The sequence below is a fragment of the Triticum aestivum genome, chromosome 1D (assembly GCF_018294505.1).
Source record: "Triticum aestivum cultivar Chinese Spring chromosome 1D, IWGSC CS RefSeq v2.1, whole genome shotgun sequence".
Classification (NCBI taxonomy): domain Eukaryota; kingdom Viridiplantae; phylum Streptophyta; class Magnoliopsida; order Poales; family Poaceae; genus Triticum; species Triticum aestivum.
The window spans coordinates 481,484,880-481,504,358 of record NC_057796.1 but is presented as its reverse complement, the minus strand read 5'-3'; the positions used below and the strand labels follow the sequence as shown (position 1 = coordinate 481,504,358).

General features: G+C 42.8%; 1 protein-coding gene across 1 annotated transcript; it reads left to right on the top strand.

Annotated features, from left to right (window-relative positions):
* The first annotated feature begins 806 nt into the window (after positions 1 to 806).
* Positions 807 to 5,109, top strand: LOC123177525 (uncharacterized). The gene is made up of 14 exons (XM_044591224.1): positions 807 to 987; positions 1,116 to 1,260; positions 1,467 to 1,510; positions 1,627 to 1,680; positions 1,810 to 1,893; positions 2,105 to 2,190; positions 2,425 to 2,505; positions 2,897 to 3,027; positions 3,460 to 3,501; positions 3,695 to 3,765; positions 3,848 to 3,938; positions 4,256 to 4,337; positions 4,679 to 4,751; positions 4,860 to 5,109. The coding sequence occupies exons 1-13, from the start codon at positions 932 to 934 to the stop codon at positions 4,741 to 4,743; spliced, it is 1,032 nt and encodes a 343-aa protein (XP_044447159.1). The 5' UTR covers positions 807 to 931; the 3' UTR covers positions 4,744 to 4,751; positions 4,860 to 5,109.
* The last annotated feature ends 14,370 nt before the right edge of the window (positions 5,110 to 19,479 follow it).

The following is a 19,479-nucleotide window of genomic DNA, read 5'->3' as shown; positions in this document are numbered from 1 at the left end:
GGTGGGTTGCCAATGAAACGCAAGTCCGGCCGGGTCATATATCCGGCCGGGTCATACCGCGGGGTATATCCCCGACACTTGGCGTGGGTGGTGGTCTGCCGGTTATGCATCAGTGGTTTTCCTCCTCGGGAACTTGCGGTGGGCTTCATGGTGCTTGTCAAAGGTGGTGACGGTGTATGGGGTGTGGTCTCCATGCTTGTCATCCCCTCCTGGCAATAGGTCGGTCCTGTCCCTGCACGCTCTTGGGTGAGTTTTTCTCCTACTGACGGCATGGTGTCCTAGGATCCAGGACGAGAGGGCCGAGGGGCTTCTTTGGAGGAAGAGATAGATGGCGGGTCTTCCTCGGCGGCGGGCTGCTCCCTTGTTGTGGTCGCATCAATGGCATGATGTGGAGTTGCCATAGGATTCAATGGTCTAGCTTGTTATGGGTCCATTTTGAGCCTGTTAGTGAGCTGTTCATTAGCATCTTGTATCATTGTCACTTTCTTTTTTCTTCTTCTTTTTCTGTTGTTTCCATGGATGTAAAGCAAGATGAAAGCCTTGTTCGATAACTCTATCACTATGCATGATGAATTTACTTTTGCCTGCTTTATTTATTGAGAACGGGGCAGTAGCCCAATGGCTGGGGTGGAGCGAATATATTTGGGATTCTCAATAAGGAGTCGTGGAATAAGCCAGCTATTTCCGTATGGTGCCGGGGTCAAAAAATATTTTTGCCTGTTTATTTATTAAGCAAGTAAGAAATTTTGAGCATGTGGGCCAAGCGCGCAGAGATATACTCGTACGTAGGAGTACTATTCCGTAAAAATAGTCGACTAAATAGGTTTCATACTTCTTCCATTAGTCGCGATCTCCGTCGATAAGCACCTACCGATCGACATATCTCTATTGCGTTGCGTTGGCAAGCGAACCACCGGCGCCGCCGCCGCCGATGGATCTGGTCCCGCCCGTCTCCGACTACCCCAGTCCCACCGCCGCCCGCGCCAGGTCCGTTCACCCGGCTTCTCTTCTCAACCCTTCTTCCTCACCGGCCCGAAAACTAGACCGAGGAGGCTAGCTAGCTTCTACAGTACTATATGTACGTGTGCACTAGAATCTGCGTTGTATGGTCGCAGGATGTCGGTACCGGGGTACGACGTCATGTTCGGGAAGCTCTCCCGCCGCGGCCTCTTCGATGACTACTTCATGCAGCGCGGGGGCATCGACACACGCTTCGTGCTCAAGGCCAAGGAAGATCCTCGCCTTCAGCTGGCCGCCACCGTATCCATCATCCATGCTATTTTTGCTAGTACAAAACACAAACAGAAGTTTATTTTAGTTCGACCAATCTAGCTAGCCTTTTCTATTCTATCAGTACTATGTAAATCTAGCTAGATATAAATTAATTAGCTGCTCGGTACATAATTTATTTGCAAGAAAGACATAAGTGGTATCTATTTGTTCCCTAACTTGAATTAATTCACTAGATTTCTACAAGTGGCGACATGGAGGCCCAGTTTCGGTGGCACAGGTAGTAACCAAACATGTCCACCAAAGTTGTATCTCTAATTTACTTAAATTATGTCATGTGCTCCAGCTCGCTTGCTGTAATCTAAACATAAAATGTTTTTTGTTTACCATTTTTAGGGATCTGGATATTCCCCACACATTCGTGGACCTGACTGCGTCAGCTTCAGAACCGTAAGCGACTTCTTGCTCGACAGCACACATCTAGGAGATACCTGCTTGCGTCCTTGTGAAACTCTAGTTAATTTCTTGTGAGACATACATGCGTACATATGCTAATTTGGCTTTCAATTGTATATCCAGCATGTTGCGGCTAAGATCATGCGCTTACTATCCAAAGTATGGTATTGGCGCCTTTGGAACATTCCCTTTCCTTATGACAAACAGGTAAACTTGTAAGACTCTTGTTTGATCGCACAGCATGAATAATGCACACAGTTGTTACATAGCTAGCTTTCTAGCAAAATATACCTGCATGTGTTGAGAAGCTTGCATTAAAATCCATACTTCTATAGAAGTTATAGCCTCACTATTAATTCTGAATATAACTGCTACTTAACCATATTGATGACTAAATTCAGTTTTCTCTGTTTGACAGGGTGCGTTCGGAAGACTACGGTGTCATGGGTTTAAGATACGGTTCAAAGAATCTGTCGATTGGAGCGTCTTTTCTACCATTTGCTTGTATGTTAATATTTATATATTTTTACTTGACCAGATTATTATTTATAAAATCTAACAGAGCTTTGTGAAATGAGTAAGAGTTTTTCTAATCCAAGTTGATGTCCATCTTAGTTTGAATCAATTTTGGCCCCCTCAAACAATCAAGTTTTGTATCTGGTCACCCCTGGATATGCTTGGCTAGCTCCGCCAGTGCATGCTACTACTATGTGCTAATTACCTTTTTTTTGTACGCAGTATCTGGTGAGGTACCCTATAGTGCATGGTTGGTCGGGAGAAGAGGAAGTTTAAGTGCAGGGGTCCAATATAAGCCACTTAGTGAGTGTTACCAAACTTACACTATCACCGGAGAGTAGTTTCTTTACTCCACTGTTCTCCCCTTTTATGTAGATTTAGTAGTGCTATTATTTAGCCACATGATGCTTTACAATTTTGAGGGTTTTTCCTTTACAATGTTTCATTCCACATGGAACTTAAGGACCACCATAACTATTCACATGGAAAATTCTTCCAGACAAAGGTCTAGATGGCTTATTTTATTTCTTCTTGCCAAGTAAGTGCAAAACAAAAATGTCTTTTATGTTTCAGTATAAATCAGTAGTGAAGCTAAGTCCAATATAAAAGATTGAGCATCACATATCTTCTAGGTTCGCTAGTTTGGCATCAAGAACTTATTTCCCCTTTGTGTTTTATATACATTTTTTAATAGGTGGAAGCAAGCATCCTGTGCCGTTTACAGACCCAATGAACTGGAATTGTGCAATCAGTTATGGCATGGGATCAGATAGCCCACTCAGCCCTTCACTCAATTTTGCCCTAGAGCTTGTCAGAAATACACAGGTTTGATACAGTTGTTGCTTATTACCTAATACAATACAGGTTTCACATTGTCCGTTAGCTTTCAACACAGAGAATAATTTATTAGAAATATTGCTACTTGTATAATATCTATACATACATGTGTGTGTGTGTGTGTGCACGCGCGCATAAATTTATCTTATTTAAAGAACTCAATTATCGATCACAGTGAAACATGATTCATATATATGTTTCTTTCTCTCTTTTCGTCCTTTTCGATGTTGGATATAATTCATACATATGTTTCTCTCGCTTTTCTTTCTCATCATTTGTTTTGTATGGAACTTTATTGTCTACTAAAAGAAAACGTTGTTGCATATCTTAAGCTACTTTTTCCTTTATTGGAACTCTCATACGATGCAAGTTTACGTTTATTGATTCTGATGCAATGAAATTTCTGTTCCTCGTATGCAGCTGGTTGCATCATTTTATCGGAACCATGTTGTGGGCTGCACGGTAAGGGTAGTTATATTTCATTTATTACCATAGATGTTTAACTTCTACTTTACCAAATTACCTATGCAATTCTTCTAACATCCGTTGAAAGTTCGTTTAGAGACTCAATAAAATAATTATGGATCTTGAATTGTCATATGCAATTATTCTGTTTAAACGTCTGGATTTACATTGTGTGTGTCCCTACCTGCAGGAAGGAAATACTGAATACGACTTCATTAGTCTGACAAACTCCATTGATCTTGGGCTTGAGCTGGCCAAAAGGTAAACCATAAAGAAAAAAAGAAAAATATTTTCATTTTTGCAACAATGCCCCTGACTACATTTCTTTATGTCTGATCTTTAGGTTGGATAGAGACAAACCACCAGAAAATGCAAACGATTTGTCGTTTCAGATAGCTGCATGTTGGAAGCCTAACGAACATGTGTTAGTAAAGGTCAGCTGCGCTTCTTTATGAGATGTTCCTTGGGGGAGGGGGGGGGGGGGTGCACTGTATCTCTGCTAATTACTATGAGGCTGTTTACCAAAATAGTTGTGCACTTATATATGTATATGATTCCCTTCTAGCATTTGAATCTGTGTCCTAGTTTGCACTTTGGGCCATCGACGGGTCATTTTAGCAAGAAAGAAACTACAACGTGTCATGGGTTATTTTTTCCCATGAAATGTTGGTTTGCAGTAGGGCTTTAAATTTAATTATTGTCTATGTATGTGCACATTTAATCATGGAAATAATTACTGCTTTCTTAACAGGGGAAGGCAGGTCTCTCCAAATCGTCCTTTGCTATGGTGTTAAACCATCCGATCATGACCTTCTTAACATTTAACGTCGCAGGTTTGCCTCCTTCAGATCCTTAGGAAAAGACTTATTCGAAGAAAAATCTTACTCCCTCTGATCCATATTAGTTGTTACTGAAACGGATGTATCTAGATGTATTTCAGTGCTAGATACATCCGTTTGAGCGACAAGTAATATGAATGGGAGGAAGTATTATACTTTTGGGGAAAAAGATAGTAACCTTGTCATCACAGGCTTTTAACTTTAGAACTACATACTATATTTGTATAGTTTACTTCTTAGTATAGCAAATATCACCATGGATTGTCGGTAGCACAAATGATGGCATCATTTGAAGTACCTATCGAAGGTCTCAACAATGAATTCCTGTTTTGCAGTTGAACGTGACCACAAGCAGGGTACAGGATCGTATGGATTTGGGTTTTGTTTTAAGGATATATGAGAACCCAGGTCCGTTACTGATCTTACTATGTTGCGCTGTAAAACAATAATGACTTTTTGTTCAAGAGATCTTCTAGATGTTGTGCTACTAAGACTATGTCTATCATATTATTGCAGTTAGCAAAAGCTCGTTAAACCATGCGGTCTTGACAGAAAACAAGGATGGATCATGTTTTGAGCAGGGAGCCTGGAAAGAAGCGCGATATATGTTCATTACCACTTACCAACAAGTCTCGAAGCCTAAACATATAGACAAAAAAATTACTTACAAGAATTATGTTTCTTTTGTGATAGCTCCTGTGTGTGTCACATAGAAAAACAGCTCGTTAATTAACTCTATATATAGAATACCATAAATGTCTTGTTTTGTTATCTGCATTTTAAGATTGGTACATGCATCATGTAGTATCGCACAGATTGCAAGTATTAGCAGGTTGCTGATTGATAGTTAAATTAGCAAGAGGTTGAACTAAAATGAACAACCCTTATAAACTGAAATTTATTGTTCCATTGAAGCAGTCAATTCTATTTTTTGAACTTCATGCTACCAATCGCTTGATTCAACAAAATCCAAGAGAGAAGACGAATAACGAGGTGGTCTGGGTCACCGTTCTCACATGCCCACACATCACATCATCACAGTTCTCACATGCCCACCGAGGTGTGTGCAACGTCTGCTTCATGGTTGCAAGTGCTCGCTTCCAAGCCACGTATGGATTTTTCTCAACATTTTTGTTGTGACAAAATGAGATTTTTTTTCTAAAATAAGCACCCGGTTGTTCCACATCGAGCGTCGTTGTTGCAAACCAAACACAATATCAGTGATGTTGGGGCCGACGAGCAGAGCACCGCAAGCACGGTTGCAACATCGCCAATGTTGCCGACGTGCCCGATCGCAACATGGCTAATGTTGTGATTATCCCTGCATCATCGTCAGTGTTGCAGACATCGCTGTGAGTCCATGGCCACCGCCCTGCAGCATGACATCACAGCAAACCAAGGCGTCGTCCTCGCAACATTAGTGTGGCTGCCTCAAGCACCAAACGTCGCCAACCTGCAAATGGCGTATGACATTGCAAGTCAGACCGCAAATGCTGTAAAGGCACGGCATGGTACATGTTACAATGGGTGACTGTAACTTGGTCCATGTTGCAATGGGTGATCGTACCTTGGTCCATGTTGCAATGGGTGACCACAGGCCCGCATCATGGAGGCTCTGGAGATGACCATAACATGGTCCATGTTGCAATGGGTGGCCGCAAAATGATTCATGTTGCAATATTTTTACAATGTGTGACCGAAATGGACTACAACACGTCATGTGTTACAAAGCCCTGAACAAAGCACGCTCCATGTTGCAAACGACCGCGGTTGACGCAAGCGGAGATCAGACAGCTATCTCATGCACCGTCCAACAACTGTCGAGGCAGCCAACCTGATATAAACATCACCCAGCCGATGACGTAGCGCCCATCAAGGATTTTTGCAAATATACATCCACAAAAATTACGTACGATGATGTTGTATACGAAAGAAAATGTTGCAAAAGTTTTCCTAGTCGGCGGTCCTATCACCATGCAACCTACGAGAACTAGTACAATCACTTTTTAAGAGCATGGTTAATAGTATAGCCAACAACAGGCTATACGGAGTTGCCATGTCACTAGTCAACATGTATAATAGCTAGTTGCTAAGTAGTACTACTTTATTAATGCATGACCCACCTTACACTCTCACATTGTTTCTTGGAATCCGTGATGTAGCCGGTTGTTAATCTACAGCCCGCTTTTCTTCTCTCTCCTCTTCTCTCTCATCCAACTCAGCACAAATATAATAGTTTAATCCGTACAGCCTGCTGACTGTACCTTGTTGTACTTGCTCTAACTAGTCACATGGGCCGAGTTGGTCCCGCACGAGAGAGTGCATGACATTCCACTTGTTGGGAAAACATGATGAAAATAATGATACAGTATAATGGTATTGGTGGGATACACCCACATGGAAGTAGTCCTTTCTCCAACGCAGTTTGTGGGATGACACGGGCCGAGTTGGTCCCACACGAGAGAGTGCATGACATTCCACTTGTTGGGAAAACATGATGAAAATAATGATACAGTATAATGGTATTGGTGGGATACACCCACATGGAAGGAGTCCTTTCTCCAACGCGGTTTGTGGGATGACACGTGCGTCATTCAACGGCAGTGACCTGACTTGGACTCTGTCGATCGTACGGCTGATCAGGCGATTGATCTTTCTCGGTTTTCAAATGACGGGCGCGTAGCGCTGGCCCATAAGCAATCGGCCCACTAGCGGAATCAACATCAACAAACATATAGGTGAGCGGTGCAGGGAAGCCACACATTCTCCGTTTCGCATCATCATCCTTGTTGGCCCAACGCTACCCTGGGAGGCCGTGATCACCGTGACAAAGCTCACTAAGCCTGATGCTCCATAAGTGATGGACTCAATGTGCCACAGGTACATCCATAGCACTCACGAGAATCTCTTCCAGCACAAGGAAATCATCCTAGAACCAATGTGTTTTATTCAATCCATATGAGAGGACTGTTGTAGTAGTCTGGCGGTGACGGGGTCAGGCCGTCGCGCTGGCCACTGTGAGTTTAGCACGTATGCAATGGCGACAACTAACACCTTATGTTCTGTGATTCGGGGTTGTGTGTATGTTCTCCTGCGAACCTTTAATTTCTCTCCGACAGGAATGACTGGCTATTGTCATCAAGGGCCCTTAGTGACGGGTGATTCTTTGACAGACTTGTTGCTCATGCTCATCAGAGCCTGGATTTCATCTTTTATCCGCCTCGTTTGGTTTGGTAATTGCGTTTCCCTCTTGAAGATTTCTTGGCCGGATCATCCTATGATGAAAGGTCCCACTTAATGGCTTCATGTAAGCCTATCTCTGCACACGCAGAGCTTCTTTACATATCTATAATTTTGCACAAATTGAACTGTCCAAAGAGTTGTATTAAGCAATAAGGAATATGATGATGGATAGTGATACTTGGTTCGATCGCTATCCCATTTTCCGATTTCTATTTCCACATGACCCGGCTTTATGTCTCCTCATTTTTTCAGTTGCGATTATTCTCGGTATGGCAGAAAAAGAAATGAAGTGCTTAAAGAGGGATTTGAACCTAGGTCAATTGAGTAATTATTAAGCCCAAGAACCAACTCAAACACCTTTACTTGTTGTCATTGTACATAAACAAGGTATTTAAACCCTTCTTTCTTTCTACCATATTAGCCAATAATAATAATTTTAGGCTTGGTAACTTTGGCATAAGTAGCGTGATAACTATGACATTACCATCTTGGTAACTTCAATATTAGCGCCCTGGTAATAAATAACATGATAAAGGTTGATAACTATATTGCTACAAGGCTGATAACTAGAACGTGAGAAGCATGGTAATTTTAGCATGATAAGGTCGATAACTTCAACATTAGCACCCTCGTAACAAATATTATGGTAAGGTTGATACTATATCGTTAGAAGGCTGATAACTAGAGCGTGAGAAGCATGGTAACTTTACAAATACATTATCGGGATATACTTCAACAACTCTCCACTCCCCCCGGGTTAAAGGTTACCATGGTGTTTGGACGTAAGTTATAAGCTATGCGGTACGTAAAAATACCCATTTAAAGCATAAGTTGTCGGGATAAGTTTTTCAGCAACTCATAATGTTTGTACCCATTTTTTGCAAGGACATTTCCTATGTACTCTCTCCATCCCATAATGTAGGACTTTTTTGACACTACACACTAATGTTAAAAAATTCTTACATTATGGGACGGAGGGAGTACATTCTAGCTTCTCAGACTTGCCCATAGTACATGGCACATTTGACTCCCATCAACTACACACACATTTGAGCCTTTTTTGGATTTCTGGAAGGACGCGACTCGCTGGCACCCGTTGGCCAGATAGCTTATCGCGGCACACACCCTTAAAAAGGAAACCCCCCTGCCAGCTGTCGTACGTAAAAAGGAACCCACCCGCCACCCGCGCCCATCCCACAACAGAAAAAAGATTCGCTCCCCCAAAAAATCAAGGACCGGCAGCTGGACGCTGCTGCCCAAACCAGCGTCCATCCTACGCTGACCCCAGGTAGCATCATACCTACCCCCCCCCCATGCATCTGGACCCTCTCCCCCCTCCTTCTCCTTCTTCCTAACCATCGTTTGCCCTCAAGGGCGCCATTGTTGCTGGATCCAGAGCTCCATGGCTACAGCTGAAGTTTGACCCAGCCCCAAAAATCCAACAACACCTACCAGGGAACTCTTGCCCCCACACCTCCTCCCCTGTTAGCCCTGCCCTCTCCTACATCTGCTGGTACGTCCATGTTCATCCTTTCCCCCATGGCCTCCCTCATTGCTGCAGCAAAAAAAGGATTTGCAAGTCAAAAAAAGCATAAGACTTAGGAGGGACGAAAAAACAGTCAAAAAAGCATAGGAATTTTAGACAAATTAGCATCCACATGGTTAGCAAAGACTCATATCTGAAAAAGTCAGGTGTTGTTCCAAAAAAACATGCTTGTAGGCAAGTTGCGTCCATAGGGTTGGCAAGTTGAGTTATATCTGCAAGCAAGTTTTGTTTCCCACCCTAACAGCACAATATTGTTGGGATGTATGCATTTACACTAGTTTCAAGTCAAGTAAATTTTGATGTTTTTGCAATCCAGGCAAAAACAATGTTAGTTTTGAGCAGATAATGTGTTTTTGGTAACAAGACTTTGACATTATCAAGTCATGAAAATAGAATTGTAAGTAGGTTTTGTTTTTGTGTGCAAAATTAACGCATGGTTGTAGGCAAGTTGCATCCACATGGTTGGCAAGTTAGATTATATCTGCAAGCAAGTTTTGTTTCCCACCTAAACAGCACAAAAATTTGTTGGGATCTACGCATTTACACTAGTTTTCTAATCAAGCAAATTCATGTTTGCAAAAAAAATCAAGGCAAGAAACAGTGTTAGCTTTGAGCAGACATTATCTAGTCTTTGGCCAAGTTTCATACATAGGGGTGGCAACTCATGCATAGAATTGTTATGCAGGCAAAAATTAACATACCCACCCCCCCCCCCTTCTATCGACCATGTTAATTTTTCATGGATAAAAAAAGGAAAAATGTGATGTACAAATGAGAGAACATGTTCACTACTACGAAAAAATAAAGATATAGGGCGGAAAGATAGTAGAGAAAATACCTAGAAAGTTGCTTTTCTCTTGGAATTCGTCTTTCTTGCCATACCTGCTGTTTTTGTAACATTTGACAACAAAACTATGATTTCCAGAAAAAGGCATATAGTGTAACAACCATTATAGAAGTGTGATAGAAAGTTTTAAGAAGTGACAAATAAGCACTTGAAAAAGGAGAACCCCCTAATCAGGTTTAGAACACGCGAAAACAAAGTCTAGAAAGAAGAAAATGCAACTCCTATGTAAAACTGAGATGTAATTCTGCTACAGTTTTTAGTCTTTCATGTTCTGCGCAATTCTGCTACAACTTCTACAGTTCTGCCACGTCTTTAGTCTTCATGTTCCTGCAAAACACAAAAACGCGAGAGAAAAATGTAGTTCAGATTCAAAAAAATTGATATGGTCCCACTCTTGTATCCTGGAAAAAAGTCAATCATTTGGACATGTATTGTTATTACACTTTTGCAAGCTAGACTTGCGTTGAAAATTACTATTACTTGCCTTTAAAACGCTATCTGAAACTTGCAAAAATTATTGTTCTTGCTTTTTTCAGGTTTGAAAATGATTGACCTGAATGAGTTGCCCGATTATACAAAATGTGGAGTTCCTATGACAGATGTCATGGGAGTTCAAGACCCCGTGTACTGCACGCAACCTGGTGCCCCACAAAACGGTGGAGAATATAATGAAGTAGCTCAATCTCCTAATCCCACAATTGGCCAACATGTTGCTGCCCAGCCCGAAGCCATCCATGCAGATAGTGACACTTTTAATGACACGACTACAGTTGGTGAAACAGGGGAAACTATTCCACAAGAAGGTTTGGGAATAGATGATGATGATGAAGCTTGGTCCCAGCCAAAAGAACCCACCATAGGCATGAGGTTCGATACTCTGGAGTGTGCCCAAGCACACTACAATGCATATGCTCTCCGTCTTGGTTTTTCAATCAAAATGAACACCTCGAGGAAATCTAATCTTACTGGCCAGCTGAAAAAGCAACAGTTTGTTTGCAACAAGTTTAGGAAACCAAAAGTGGATGATGGTGGTGCAGAAGTTGCCCCTACCCTAGATGAGATTCCAGATTTTTGTGAACATGCAGATGACGATGATGCACATGATGATATAGTCTTCATTGATGATTAGTGTGCAAAAAAGAAGAGAAGAAAGAAACGAAAACGAGATACAATAGTGCAGACAGGGTGCAGGGCAAGGATGGTTGTAAAGCTAAAGGACGGTCGGTGGGAAGTCATTTTCTTCATTGCTCAACACAATCATGCACTAATTGACAAGCCATCACTCACAAAGTACCTTCGATCGCACCAAGGGATCCCTCTAGAAGAGAAGCTATTCCTAACAAATCTTCATAATTGCAATTTGACTACAAGTGTGTGTCACATTTTTACTGCTTTATATGCTAACTTTTCAAGGAGTAGCAAACAAAATCCTGCACTTACTGTTGTACAACAATATTTTTACTAGGGAGATATGTGTGGCATAAAAAACTTGTTTGGCAATTTGGAAAAAAAACTTTATGATTTGCTGGGCAACATTTGTGTGCTTTTGGGAATGCAAGTTGCCTCACTGCTGGACTATGTGTGGGGGAGCCAACTTCTGGTGTGGATAGGGAACATAAGTTGCCTCTCCAGCTGACTTTTTGTTGGGTGGGGGAACATAAGTTGCCTCCCCCGACCACCCCCCCCCCCCCTCTAACTTGACTAGTCGAAAAAATGCATATGAAAAGGATGAGGCAAAACTTCTGTGTGCTTGGGGATCGTAATTCGCCTACAACCCTGTTTCTTTGTCAAAATTTAAAAGCTTAAAACTTTTGGGCAACTTATGTGTGCCAGGGGAACATAACTTGCCTGCATCTATGGGAACTATATGAGTTAGAAAAGAAAAGGATGGGCAACTTCTGTGTTCTTGATGCACATAAGTTGCCCCCCACACAAAAAGTGGAGTTTTTTCTGGAAAAAAACAAATTGATTCATTGTGTGCCAGGGGGGGGCATAACTTGCCTGCATCTATGGAAACTATATGAGTTAGAAAAGAAAAGGATGGGCGACTTCTGTGTCCTTGATGCACATAAGTTGCCCCACCACGCAAAAAAAGTTGAGCTTTTCTGGGAAAACAAATTGATTCATTGTGTGCCAGGGGGACATAACTTGCCTGCATCGATGGAAACTATATGAGTTAGAAAGAAAAGGATGGGCAACTTATGTGTCCTTGATGCACATAAGTTGCCCCACCACGCAAATATAGTTGAGCTTCTCTGGAAAAAAGCAAATTGATTCATTGGTTTGTGTTGCTTTGATGTTGTTCTGTTTTCCAGTAACTTCGTTGCTTGTTTCTTTCATATCCTAACTTTCTTTCTGCATGCGATTTGTGCAGGTCGTATGATGCAAATTATGTCTGAATTTTATGGGACGGAACTAATTGTTCCTTATACAACTAAAGCAATATCAAATCTTAAATCGAGCTTGAACAAAGCAGCTACTAGCGAAGGAGATATGATAGAGACAGTAGCCTACTTCGAGGAGCAAGAGAAAACAGATCCTAATTTTTTTCTACAAGGTCAAGTATGATGAGGAGGACAGGGTTATGAACATTTTTTGGGTTGATGGACCAACACGCAAGGCGTACGCTGAGGCTTATCATGATTGCATTTCCTTCGACACGACATACATGACAAACATGTACAACATGCCTTTTGCACCATTCATTAGTATCAACCGGCACGGGCAGTCATTCATGTTGGGGTGTGGATTTGTCAGGCAAGAATTGGAGACGAGCTTTGATTGGTTGTTTGCGAGTTTCCTTGAAGCAATGCATGGACTGGCCCCTAACAACATCATAACTGACCAAGACATTGCGATGGCTGAATCTATTAAGAACATCTTCCCTACAAGTGTGCATCAGCGTTGTCGTTGGCACATCATGAAGAAAGCTCAAGAGAAACTTGGGGCACTGTTGGGTAGGAACCCTGGTTTGTCAAAGGATTTCAACGAGTGTATTGACTTCAGCTTCACACCCGAAGAATTTGAGGCAAAATGGGCTGCTCTAATGGCGAAATATCAGGCTGCTATTGGTACACTTTGACAAACTCTATAAGTACCGGACAACATGGGTGTCGTGCTACTTCAAGCACAGATTCTTCCCTTTCCTGCAGTCAACACAGCGAAGCGAGGGCTTCAATGCTGTCCTCAAGCGGTATGTGAACCCGCATGGCTCTATGCTAAACTTTGTGAAACAGTATCAGAAGATTCAAACTCATGTGTTTGCTAGGGAAGGTGCACAAGATTATAGGACGGGCCACTTAGAGACTGAAACGTGGTCACATTTCCCCATTGAAAAGCAAGCATATGAAGCCTACACTAGAGACTTGTACCGTAAGTTCCGTGAGGAGTTCGAGATGATTGGGAGGTACAATGTACGCCCCTGTGGTGCACATTTGTATGAGCTTGAACCTAATAGGGAATGGGTTGCTAAATATGGGTCCAGACACTATTATGTAACAGAAGAAGTTGATGCAGGCAATTACACATGTGAATGCTGCAAGATGGACAGAGATGGTATCCTTTGCTGCCATATCTTGAAGGTTTTCACCCACCTCGGGGTTGATGAGATACCAGCACAATACATCATTCGCAGGTGCCTAATGCACCCCCTGTTTTGGAAGCAGCAGAAGCAGAAATGCTGCCAGCATCGAAGAGGCAAGTTCGGCACACCAACTTGCAGATGGATTTTTCAAGCTTGGCCAAAGTTGCCTGTGCATCCGATGCTGCTGCGGAAATTCTAAAGAGGCATATGCGTGCAGCTCGGGCGGAGATTGGACACCTAAATTTATCTAAGAAGAAAAAAGCAGCAGTCCCTACACATGCACATTGCAACAATTCTCGGCCGTCTACTAGTGGTCCACCAACATTCGGGGGGCGTGCGCAGCCTCCTGGTAGGCATCCAGAAGCAGCTGTGCCGCCAGCAGGGGTTGCTGTGCCGCCAGCAGGGGTGCTGTGCACTCAACTTCAACTGCTGCACCGAGTCCTGGATCTGCTCGTACTTCAACGCACTCAATTCATCAGCCCGTGCACAAAACTCCTGAACATGCTCAACCCATCCCTAGAGACCCCCCAAAATCTACGACGAATGGAAGAGCAAAGTCTAAACAACTTCAATCAGCACTTGAGCTACACCCGAAGCGAAAAAACAAATGCAGCTTTTGTGGATCTGTTGAACACACTGCAGGACAATGTGAGGCAAGGTTGGTTTGATAGGCACAATGCAGGCAGGTTTGGGAAACAAAGAAATGAAGTTGAGAAAGGTCACAGAAGTTGCATGTTGAAAACAAGAACAAAAAGGGGGAGCTATGAGCAAAATATGAGCTGTTTTTGTAATTCTGGTTCATGATATGAATATCATGAGTTGACCTTGTATCATAGTTTTTTTGCGAAACTCTATGTCATTTCTCCTGAGCTTGAAAACTTTGAGTAATTCGTACGCATTGTTGTTTGCTTTCACATATGTTAATTGGCTGGTTCCCAGGTGTTAGTTGCCTAGTTTTAAATCTTTTTCCGTAGTTGCGTGCTACCAGAATTTGTTAGTTCGTTGGTTTGCAGGTGCTAGTCGCCTTATTGTTTCCTATTCAAATGTTGTTTCGCAAAAAAAAGAAAAAGGAAAAATTAATTACCAAACTTGTGAATAGAAAGAAAAACTTACCTATGGCAACTTCGGAATATCCTTCCACGGAGCTTTGTTGTGGACACTTGAAACCCATGTGTTGGTGAGTTGCTTCCTAATGTTCGGTATGTCATCTGGTTCATACTTGGGTACAGCCCTTGCATCCCATTTACTTGTATTGGTCAGCCCGTAGATCCCACAATCAACGCTTTTGTACCCAAAAAAAGAAGCAAAAACAACATGTGTGGGGGTAAGCATATCTTCGTGCATGAGACTGAATTTACAAAGTATGAAAACCAGAAAGGACTTTAGGCAACTTGTGTGTGTTCTGGGCACACAAGTTGCCTCACACGTAGGCGACTAGATATGTGCGGTCTGGGCACAGAAGTTGCCTCCCCCCACCCACCCCTTTCTGCTTTGAGGACAACATGTTAGAGGGGGAGGGGGTACAAGAAGGAGAAGGGAGTTGGGGCAATTTATGTGTGCTCTGGGCACACAAGTTGCCTCCCACCCACCCGCCCAATCAGGTAAGTTTTGGGGTGTTAGGAAACTTGTGTGTGTTCTGGGCATACAAGTTGCCTAAACATATATGCAACTTAAATGTGATATGGACACACAAGTTGCCTCCCCCACCCACCCTTTTTGCTTGCTTACTCGTCGAGGAACATTAAACGAAGGGGGAAAAAGCAACAAAAAATACACACACAAAAGAAGAAAATAGGACTTGCTTACTCATTATTTTGTTTTGGAACGTCGATGTTTACAAGACTAAAGTCATCCAGCACAATGTGAGACTTGTGGTAGTGGTGGTCCCACATGCTACGGATAGTTGCTGCTATTTTACTTGCATTAGTGTCCAAATCTACATCATCGAGCGTCCTCCAGGAGTCAAGCACCTCAAATCTTCGGTCTCTTATATTCAGATTAAAGACCCAATAATGGTTCGATGTTTTCTTCTTTGCTGGATTAAGGTTCTCCAATATAGGAAACATAATCTGTTTTGTTGCACAAAAAAAACAGGTTACCAAAAAAACCAAACGAATGCCTTATCAAAATGTCCAAAAAAAATGGACTCCCTTCATTTGCAGGCAACTTGTGTCTCCAAAAGAAAGTGAACACATATATAACTTGGGATATATTTTGTGTAGACATCAAGAAAATGACTCACCATGTCTTTTCGGTCCAAATGATTAGACTTGTTGAATCTGCCATTCATTTCTTGTGTGTTCCATTCCATCTGTTGTAGCCTGATCTGAAAAAGAAAAAGGAAAACCATCAACACATGATGACCTATATTGTGCAGAAGAAAGAAGAAAAAATGCAAAAAAAATACATATAAATAGAAAAGCTTGAAGGCAAAACTTTTACCAAGAATCGAAGAGGCATGACGACCTTCTTTAAGTCCGCAGGCAAATTCAGCATTATAGACTCGATGCCAACTTCGAACACGTGCGAAAGAACGACACCCTCAACCTTCATTGAGTCTGCAAGTTCCCTCAGGGTGACATCATATCCATTGTAATCAATGATTTTTGGGCTGGAAACAGAAAAAAGCAAGGCGATTAAAAATGAACAAGCAAAAAAGTAACCCAAACGCATTAAGATGCCTTGAGCAAACATTGGTCACTGTTGTGATTAGACAAGTTTGGTACCTGATGTCTGTATCTTTTGATTCATCTGCACTGATCCTTGCATGCAAAATCATTGAAGCATATAAACGGTTTGCTTCAGGTTTGCACTGGAACTCTTTCTTGTTCCCAGGAATCATGAATGGTGATCTCAGGCATGGAGGCAGCTTGATGAGCCTCCTCTCATGTTGAAATGTGACTGGCTCGCCTGAACTACTACTACTATAATGCTTGCTGCCCCAACATGCTTCTGTTTCAGTCATACCTTGGGTATCTTTAATAGGTGTGTGCAAGTTATTTGGTGACAAGCTACCGACGTCTTGCCCACCAATTGGTTCTTTTTGCCTTCGCTCTGCTGCTGCACATGCTTCTTCTATAGCATCCCAATCATCATCTTCTATATTAATAACTTCATTTACATCATCTTCATCAAGAAATGGTTGTTTCGAACTCGCATTCACATCATCTTCATTGCGGATTGGTTGTTCCGAACTCATTGTCCATGCAGATTGACTGCTGGTATTGGTTGATTCTTTATGACTTGGAATAAAATCGTCTAAGATAATCCCAAAGTTGGGTGCTGGACAGTATTCGTCCCATATCCCTTTCAACTTTTGCTTGGGGGGGGGGGTCATCAACTGGCTCTTCACATGTGTTTGCTGCTGGAAGGTTGATTTCTTTATTGGTTGGAACAACACATCTTGCTAATATCTCATCTATGTTTAGTGTGTCATTGGAGTGCTCCTGGTGTGTCTCCGGTGGACAGTTCTCCTTGTTTGCATCCTTTGTAGCAGGTCTGCTGAATTTGGAGCTCCTCGCAGGCAACTTGGTATCAACCTTGGGCGACTCTGGTACTGGAGCTGGTTGTTTCATGTCGGTGTTTGGATTCCCAACAACTTGATGGCTCCCTGTAGGCAGCATGAGATTAGTCTTGAGCAAATTTGCGACTGACTTGGATGGTTTGAGATGAGTTGTAGGCTGTCTATCAAGTTGGGGGCTTGTTACATGTAACTTGGCATCCTTGGTGATCATCTCAGGGCAGCTCCCTTGACTAATTGTAGTGAATGGTTGTCTGACAAAAGGTAGTACTGGTACAGGTAGCTTGGCATCAGTCTGTGGCAACTTTTCAAGTGGACTTGCCTGCCTCACTGCATTATTTGCCTGACTCATGAAATTTGGCAATGTTGCAGCCAGCTTGCTGTCATTGTGCCTTAGCTTGCCAGGGGGCTTGGGATCATTCTGTACAAAGATTGCATGTGAGCTTGCTTCTCTGAAATCAGTAAATGGGAGGCAGGTGTTTTTTGGACAGGCTGCAGGCAAATTGAGATCAACTGTGGGCAACTTTGCACAAAAACTTGCTTGCTTGTTAACTCCCATACAAGTTGCCCCAACTTTCTGCTCACTTGCTCCATCTTTCAGCTCACTTGCTCTCTTGGTTTTATCATTCAGTTCCTTCGTAAGCGGTTCATAAGTTGATCCTTGCTTACATGTGGTGCCTAAGGGCTGCACTGTTCCCTTTTCTCTAAAAATTGAAGTGTCAGCAATTGGTGCTTCAGTTGTTCTTCGTACTGCCTGAGCTCCCATACAAGTTGCCCCAACTTTCAGCTCACTTGCTCCATCTTTCAGCTCGACTCGGTGGTGAACTTTTTCAGTTTGTTGTTTATGCTTGAGTGATGAAATAAGCTGCCTAGTTTCATGTCTTGGCTCGAATGCTCCAGCTTCAGTTGGTGCCAAGTTGAACGATACCCTCTTTTGCTGCCTTGGTGGTAGTGGGGGCATATCCTGTTTAGTTCTTCTTTTATTTTTGCTATCGGGGCGTAGAATCCACAAATTTCTTGCATAAGCTCCTCATGTGTGTGTAGTGGGCATAACTCTTCCATGTTGAAAGTGCATGCCATTTGCATGTTCTCGTCCTCCAGAATGCTTTGGAATATGATGTTGCTATATGAAGCAGGTGTTCGCCCGTCATAAACTTTCGGCAGATCAAGCTTCTCGCCTTCTAGCGGTTTCCACTGCTTGTTGAACTCCATCATAACAATGTCTATAAGAGATATACTTTTTGGGTCATCTGCCCCCTTTGCTTTGCCGCCATGCTCTTGAATGAAGAAGTCTGTAGAGCAATCGCCTTCGTTGGTGCTACCTGAACTTGCTGCCGGCTCATCTTCTGCAGAATTACCGCCCGAGGTACCTGCTCCGGTGTTGTGACCTCCACCCCGGTCCTCATCATCTTCGTCATTCCCTTTCCTATTACCCCCTCTCTTTTCGCTTGTTTGGCCATCGTCCTCGTCCCGATCATCATCTTCATTCGGTTGTTCTTGATCATCCTTCTCCGTTCCAGCCTTTTCAGATCCCTCCTCACTATGCACCTCTTCAGTGGGATGGCTTACATTACCTCCATCTGAGCTGGTCTCACCGTCCCCCTTCCCCTGATCCTCATCAACATGTTTTTTCTCACCCGCTCCCTGGTCCTCCTCTAGATCATCATCTTCTTCAGCTGTATTGGTGTTAGTATTGCCTGTTTGTGGGTCCTCATCATCATCGTCCAGATCGTCATCTTCGCTGCCACCTGGGTCATCATTGTCCGATTCGGTTTCGCTGTCTTCAGCCGGTTCGTCCTCATCACTCTCGCTATCAGACTGGTATGACTCTTCATCCTCGGTAGAGCTATGCTCAATCACTTCTGGGGTGGATTTCCCCTTCTTACTGCCCCTTTGAGACGTTGCCCCCATTGTACAGTGTGCATCTGTGCTTGTCGTTGCTTCGCCGTCATCAAGCTTGCCTACTCCAACTACCAGCTTCCCAACAGCATGTGACATTTCAGTGCACATCTCATGAACCATCTCTGTCAGCCTCTTTTGTTTCTGCACAAGGCACGAAAACACAAGTAGGCCATTGGAAAAACAAAGATGTCACAAAATTTGAAATGAAAAAAAAAGACTTTCCTGACAAGATATATAGTTTGCATACTTACAGTTTGGTTGTAGCTTTGAGGGAGCCTGGCTGCAACAAATTTTATGATGTGATCCATGCTGCCAAACAAGCTGTCTTTTGCGCACCGGGAAAATTCTGTCTTGAGCTGCAATAGAAGCATGTTTTGTAAAAAAAACAGAAAGTGTCCGCGACTATACGGGGGAGGGGGTGAAAGCAACACCTAAAAAAGTTAATTCGGCTAGTTTTCGAATAAATGTAGTTGGCTTGTTAGAAAACTAACAACA

Excerpts from the sequence above, each read along its gene's own strand:
- LOC123177525 (XM_044591224.1), top strand. The coding sequence starts at position 932 with ATGGATCTGGTCCCGCCCGTCTCCGACTACCCCAGTCCCACCGCCGCC. Across the intron at positions 1,511-1,626 it reads GCCCAGTTTCGGTGGCACAG|GGATCTGGATATTCCCCACA; the intron begins GTAGTAACCAAA and ends TACCATTTTTAG. Across the intron at positions 3,766-3,847 it reads GGGCTTGAGCTGGCCAAAAG|GTTGGATAGAGACAAACCAC; the intron begins GTAAACCATAAA and ends TCTGATCTTTAG.